Source organism: Porites lutea, chromosome 3 (genome assembly GCF_958299795.1).
Source record: "Porites lutea chromosome 3, jaPorLute2.1, whole genome shotgun sequence".
Taxonomy (NCBI): domain Eukaryota; kingdom Metazoa; phylum Cnidaria; class Anthozoa; order Scleractinia; family Poritidae; genus Porites; species Porites lutea.
In genome coordinates, this window is record NC_133203.1 from 44,189,273 (window position 1) to 44,196,484 (window position 7,212).

General features: G+C 39.6%; 1 protein-coding gene across 3 annotated transcripts in view; it reads right to left on the bottom strand.

The window, feature by feature from the left end:
- Positions 1-3,493: 3,493 nt before the first annotated feature.
- Positions 3,494-7,212, bottom strand: part of LOC140931220 (succinyl-CoA:glutarate CoA-transferase-like) — a 17,524-nt gene continuing 13,805 nt past the window's right edge. For 2 of the 3 annotated variants that reach the window (XM_073380988.1, XM_073380986.1), the window contains exons 8-13: positions 7,088-7,183; positions 6,693-6,764; positions 6,146-6,243; positions 5,498-5,600; positions 4,779-4,842; positions 3,499-4,260 (exon numbers count right to left, since the gene is read on the bottom strand). In XM_073380988.1, the coding sequence (XP_073237089.1) occupies positions 4,085-4,260; positions 4,779-4,842; positions 5,498-5,600; positions 6,146-6,243; positions 6,693-6,764; positions 7,088-7,183 (609 nt within the window). In that variant the 3' untranslated portion in view covers positions 3,499-4,084. Of the gene's footprint in view, positions 4,261-4,778; positions 4,843-5,497; positions 5,601-6,145; positions 6,244-6,692; positions 6,765-7,087; positions 7,184-7,212 lie in introns of all 3 variants that reach the window. The other variant, XM_073380987.1, reaches the window with a different exon arrangement.

Here is a 7,212-nt window from a genome sequence, read left to right on the forward strand (position 1 = left end):
GTTTCTCTAATTTGGAGAGTGAGTTTCTCCAATTTGGAATGAGACCAGACATTTTGTCACATATCAGAGGCCTTATATGGGAAAGCAAGCAGTAGACTGTTCACAGTCCTCTATTTTTCCGTAAGATCATCAAGACCGAGCGCTTTAATTTGTGTTACGGACTGCCATCTAACATGAGTGTCAAAACTACTTAGGGGGCGGGGGCGGTTTGGGAGGAAGCGAGAAAATTAGAGGGACCGTAACAACATCGCTGCAGTTCGCGTTCAGGAGGCGTGACAGGAATTTCACGCCTCTATTTGTCTGTCACCCCCCCCCCCCCCCCCCAGCTATAATCCCCGACGCCCGCCCCCTCGGTACATTTGAAAATCAAGATACCCGTGACGGTAAGACGCGGTATATCTAAACGATCTCACGAAAAAATAGGGGACTGTAAACAGTCTAAGCAAGCAGAGACACCACACAACGGTGGAACAAGTGATGACTTGTGCTAGGATCGGTGTTACAGGGTGCACCTAACACCCCATCGTGTTAGGCCAGGAACTACATCCAAGGCTAACACAACATCCCTCTTTAAGATTATAAAAACAGCATGGTGGCACTCGGCTGCTTCATTTACTAGGTGTTATGATAGAGAAAATGAGACAGCACAGTCAGGTTTCCAGCATTGTGCTTACATGTTGAGCTGTAAAAGTTATTACGTATCACAATAAACTGTTAAACCTATTCTTGGTTTTCACATGACGTCACCAAAATGAAACTAAGAAACTATCGCTTCTTCTGAGTTTCTACTTTCATGTGATATTAGAGCATCTTAAAACCTTTATACAAACAAATTTTCGGTTCAAAAGGGTTACAGGATACAGGACGCTTGAATTTCCAGGCTTTTGCGCGACGCGGCATTTAGCTGGTGGCCAGGAAAGCCCTTGGTGGATACAAAACATTACGGAGTTTTGGAGATTTTTCTATCTGAACATTCCTTGTCTTAGAGTAAATGTTGGTTTAATCTTGATGAGTTCCTCAAGCGAAGAATTCACGCATAAGTAGGAAAACTCAAAAACAGATGTTACTGTTGGTTTCCGGCGGCCATATTTGTGCCCCTGAAAGGGACACAAACATACTCAAACATGGCGTTTCCATACAAAGCTTTATAAATTTGGGTAAAACGTTTTTCCGAATTTCTCTCATATGAACTGTCGCATAGAACTGATTCTTGCCAACGCGTTTTGTCTATTTATCTTCTTTAATTTCCCAGATTCTAGACTTTCTGTATTAAAAGGTTTCCACTTTTATTTCTGCATTCTCACGTGAGTGAAAACCGAGAATTCTTGTGCGATAAATTGCTTTGAAATCTCACGTGACTTCTTGGTGCGCATAATAAAGAGGCAGTTACTGAAGCTAAACGAGACTTACCGGTAAGTTTGAAGTTTGATTGGGATCCTGCCGAGTCACCTATAGCACAAGGAGACATTCCCTTACCTGATACTGGGGGGACTCTGGCTCTTGTGCTTAAACTGATCAGCACACTCATGGCTGCCTTTAAAAAAAAAATGAAGTGGGGAAAGGGGTCCCTATTAGCCTCTTGTAAGGGAGTACTCCCCGGGTCTGCATGAGATGTACATTCACACATGCAGCCGGCACGTGAAACTGTTGAACTTTGCTCCCTTTCGTGATACTCGTAAACAGGTTTATAAAGTAAATCTTGTGGCTAAAATCAGGCAAAGTGCTTATTTATGTGTTATTTTTCATGTAAAGCACAAAACAGTACCATTTCTCACGGTTTTAACCTGATTTCTAATTCTTGGTAAAATCCAAGATGGCGACCATCGTCCATTGAGCAAAAATTAATTAAGAAAATAATGGTAAACGTGCAGCGTGCAACCATGGAGTTATGGATGCACGCGGGAGGTTGCTAAGCACGATAGAAGCGTAAGAGTCGCACGAGGCGATAGCCGAGTGTGACTATAGCTTCTTGAGTGCTTAGCAAACCTCCCAAGTGCATCCATAACTCCATGGTTGCACAGCTGCAACGTTTATCATTTCTTTTATAACATAATCAAAAGAGAAAAACATTATTTTCCATTTGCCTTCGGTTGAGTCATCGGTCCGCGTTCATGCATGTTCTATGTTTTTCAAAAACTTGCCTTTGAGTTTTTGTTTCGCTGAATCAGCCGTTCTCCGTCTTAAATTGCTAAACGTTTTTTATTGCTATTCTGAATGGCATCTGTCTACTTGCTCTTAATATTAGGGTAAAAACTTTGAGGGAAAACTATAGCTGCAAAAATAAACACCAACTAAAAAGACTCTAAAAAATAAGCTAAAACTAAATAAATGAAATAATTATCAAGCTTATTTATGTGACAATTTTTGAGATAAACGTAATGTAGAAATGAGAAAATTTGACTGTAATTCCTTTAGAATAACAGGTAATACTAATTTTAAAAAGGAATTAACTAGCTTTGTATCGAAATCTGTCTGGGGAAATCCAGCTATGAAAGTCACAGCTGCAACTGAGATTCACAGCCGGCGCTGAAGCTGTTGTTTTTCGACCGTTCTCTGAACGACTGTTATAAATGAACACTGAGGAACAAAATAATACACACAGAAGTTATTGTTTGAAAAATTTATTTGAAAACCCAAATGTTTCTGTACTCAAATGAAATTCGCTTATTCCAGCGTAAGGTGCCCGTTTAAACTCAACTAAAATTTTTAATCGATGCGATGAAAACTTCACAACAAAGCTGTCTCGAATTTGAGCGTGTTTCCTAAAACATTTGCTTGAATTTAGCATCAGCTTGACCAGAAAGTCAATAACACAATGCTAACTGATAAAATTACATTTCAAACAGACTTTCTCTTCTATAAAAAACACACAAAATGTACCTTAAATCTTCGCTCGCTCGATTTTCTTTCAGCAGATTCTAGCCGCAAGGAAAACAGTGATTAATTCATCCAGGGCAAATTTGTCGCTTGATCTTTTGTCTTTTTTCCTTCAAAACGACAGCTTAGTATTTTCTTCAACTTCCACTTTTCATCTGTGCATTTCATCGGTGTATTTTACCGTCAGGAGAGGAGATTTGATTTTACCGCGCCAGCTCAGTATCTTGGCGTGCACCCACGGGCAAATGGCAGTGGCTAACTAACCAATCAGAGCGCGCGATTTACTTCTGTTATGTTATAATATCAGTGTGATACCGTGCGTTAAACCTCAAAGGCCAGTAAAAAGGAGGAGCGATTTTTTCAGTCTTTTGTTTACTGAGAAGAAGCGGGTTGATTTTATTTCTCTATTGTTTACTACGCTTTTCAGTACATGAATAATACGTGATTTTAATTCTAATAAGTCAATCCGTGTTCTAACGAATAACCTGAGATCAGGCCCAATTTGAGCGGTTCTCATACATTCTCTCTCTGAAATTTTTTTCGTTTCGTCTTGCCCGCCGGAATGTAATTTTCAAAGCGAAACGAAAATAGAGCCTGATCTCAGGTTATCTAACGAACGGCTGTAAAATATAAACTTCATTTGCATGTAGATTCAAAGTTCTCTAGCGCGAAATTTGAATGTAGCCATCTCGGAAACAGAATAACCAGTATATAAAAAATCACAACCAAAGCGCATGCGATCAAACAAACTGAATTGTAAGTTCTCAGGCGCTTCTATTCGAGCCTATATTTTAGTTCCTTACAGCAATATTAACGAGCACGAAGAGCATATTTTGCGTAAAAGTTGCTGCCACTAGGCTAATCCCGAAATAGAACACAAGGATGCAACTAGTAAACTCGTCTGTTCAGCACTTACCTCACACTACCACTACTGCGTCGTATGTTTCGTCCTGACTACTGTAAAACTCTTACCCACCCCCTGGGTTGAAATTGCTCCTTACTTCCGTCGCGCCGAAAATTCAAATATTATCGGAAAAAAAATGATCGGAAATGTTGAAATTTCCCGCGCTTGAAAGTTGTTGTTTTACGTTGATAGTTTTTGTCCTTACAAGGCAAGAAACGATCAAAAATAACAATACAGAACAATACCTATTGTTCTCGAATTCAGGTCGCTTTTCTTGATACGTTAAGATATTGTACAAGTAGTTCACTCAAATGGATTTTCATAGTAACAGTAGACAACTCCATCGTTCTCAAGTTTCAAAATCTCCGCGTCATCGTAATCTAGAAGATGAGTTAATACTTCAGTGGTGTGTTCACCTAAGATGGGGGGTGGAGAGGGGACGCCTTGGCAGGTTTGTCCGTTATACTCGACAGCAGGCCCTATAAAAAGACAAAAAGGCAACGAAAAAGTCTCAAGAATAACAGACTATCTTCTCGACGGCCGTTAAGTATCCTGCGAGCAGACCCTCTAGTGTAATTTCGGGAAAAAATCGGCGGCCGTAAGCGTTTAGGATAAGTGTGCCTGCTTGCAGGCTAACCTTAATGCAATAACTATGGCCTTGAAAGGGGTTTAATAATTTCTTTTTATAAGAAACAATATTAAGCATATAGCCGGCTTAAATAACACTGTCCTGTTAAACAGCAAAATTTCATTTATTGTAAGTATTATAAGTACTACAAAACATCCAAGTTTTTCTTTTTTTCTAGTATTCTGCGTTCGCAAAATAAGTTTTCCAGTTTTCATCCTCTCCCTCTCGCTTTTTTGGTGAGGAGAGCCCCGGAGCGGTAACTTGGTAATAACGAACCCACGTCATTGGAAAACAGCGGCGCGACTTTAGACTAGTTACCAGTGACTAACGTCCCAGCGGACATCATTATCTTGAGACGATACATCCTACCTGGTACTCTTATTCTGCCAGCCGTCGGGTGATCCAACTCCTGAACCATTCCTTTGTACTTCACCTGTAAAACGTTCCAAGGGCGTTCATTACAGACTTTTAGATTCGAAGAAGGGAACGACTACGCCGACGCGGACTGGATTTGGCTTCATTTTTTTTTTGCGTATTCTCAAAAAATTACCCCTCGTAAAGCTTCATTTCACTCTTTTTCACCAGAATAATTAGCACGGTTCTTTTTATTAAAGGAGATTATTTGTTAAGCCCTCTCCCGACTGCAAATTTATAAAACTTCTATTTTAATAACTTCTTTAGGCCACTGCGGGCATTCTCGCTAAAAGCCGTACTACAATAACGACGGCTATCACGTTTTCCCGCCAAAATGACGCTGGTTCACGCGCGCGCAATACTTACTGCGCTTTTCAAAAACACGCGAACTCTAAAATTCAAAAGCCGCCTTCACTCATAATTAACAATCATAATTACGATCACAAGCAATGAACCTCGAAACACAGAAACACACAACACGGATTGAAATCCACCAATCACAAATCACAAACCTTGTCCTTTTGAACCCGTTTAAGCAAAGCTCTGTTTCCTAAGAGGTCCGTTAAGATCATTGACGGCAGCGAAAAATGCAAATGTCAGTTGGTTTTTGAACTTCAAAGTTCGCGTGTTTATGAAAAGCGCAGTAAAGGTCTCTATTCCACAACAAAACTTACCTGTGGGTCCTCAAACACCTGTTTTATGCTATTAATAGGTCCACAAGGTATCCCAGATCCCTCAAATGCCTCGGCCCAGTCCTTTGTGGATCTTTTTTCAAAACTGCATTGGAGAAATGACAAATATTACGACGCCTTCTAGTAACTGCGGTTTGCGAACATAAACTATTTAAGGCAGATTATATTTGATATATAAATTCAATTTCGCTCTTCTTAAAAGATTTTCTGGGTACCAGCGAAAGGCTCTCACAAGAAGTTTTTTTTTTTAAGGAAAGGATTAACAAGTATCGTCACCTAAAGTCTCCCTTTGATCGTTGACAAAGGACTAATCCATTTAATATACAGCCCCCGAAACTGTTGACGAAATTTTCTGAAGGGGTATTAAAAAAAATGGAATTTCGCTGGTACCAAGACCAGTCGTTCTAACGGGAAGAAACAGAAAATCAAAAATGTCTCAGCCTATAAGACACCTCAGAGACATTTTCGAGGGTAAAAAGGTTTATCAGTGCAGTTTTTCTGAGTGCTTTAGGGAAAATGAGCATCTTTCTTGGAGCCAGGAAAATTTCAAAGTACTTCGTTAATGCAGGGGGCGGAGGGGGTGTATATAAAATGGTTTGCCCCAAAAGTAAACATCTTTAAGCAACTCACCATTCCTCTAAAATTAACAGTAGCTCCTTTCGATTTTCTACCCTTGCAGCGTTTGTACTGTACCGCGGGTCATCTGCCAGATTGCCTAAATCTAATAACTAAAACAGCAACCAAATCACAACCGGATTTAAGTGGTTTTAAACAGAGAGCCTGTATATATGTTGTGGTTCAATTGGGTGACAATCACTGATTTCTGAGCGATTCTTTCCTAAATAACGAGTGAACATAGTAACAAAACAAATCAAATACAAAATAGCAAGAAAACCGACGTGTCGATGTCATCATGACCTCCTTATGAATAACAAAATCGTTGTTGACAACAACATACTTAAACTTTGAAAACGTTGCCCAAATGATCAAGTTTAACTCCAATTATTTTCTATCCGTCCTTAAAGATCTTAAACAAATGTACTGTTTAACCATACTGTATATGTAACAAAACCAGCCCTCTATGCCTTAACTACTCAACTTCTGCTAAATATTTCAGTAAAGGTACTAAGTCTTGGTGATCCTGCCACGAAAAACAAACAAAAAACATACAACTTACGTCACAAAGTCTTCTAAAGAAACCATCATTGCCAGCACCAACTAAGAAGTGTCCATCATTCGTTTTAAAAGCCTACGAAGACAAAGCAAAGTATATTCGAACTCTCTCTTGGGATCAGAGTTAAGTGGCCAACGAAGCGAGAGATGGAGAAGTGAAGGATTCGCACTGGGGTTACCCATCACTAATTAATGGCCGCACTATAAGACAGCATTTGCTATTGCTATTTGCGTTACAGTTTGTCTAAAATTGAGATAAACGCTGGTCAATTTTTTTTTGGTACAAACGTTGTTAAATTCAACACAAAGTGTTACACAACATCTTTACTGTTGATTACTTGGTAATTAATTGAGATACCAAGGCTACTGTTTGCACGTAAAACGTACCTACGTTCTTACCTGATATGGTACAATGCTATGATGTGCAGTACCATAACGCCCTGTTTCAAATCCAGCATTAAGGTAACTTGTTGCTACATGAGACAGCATAGCGACCTGAAAATAAGGTTTAAGAAAACGTTGGT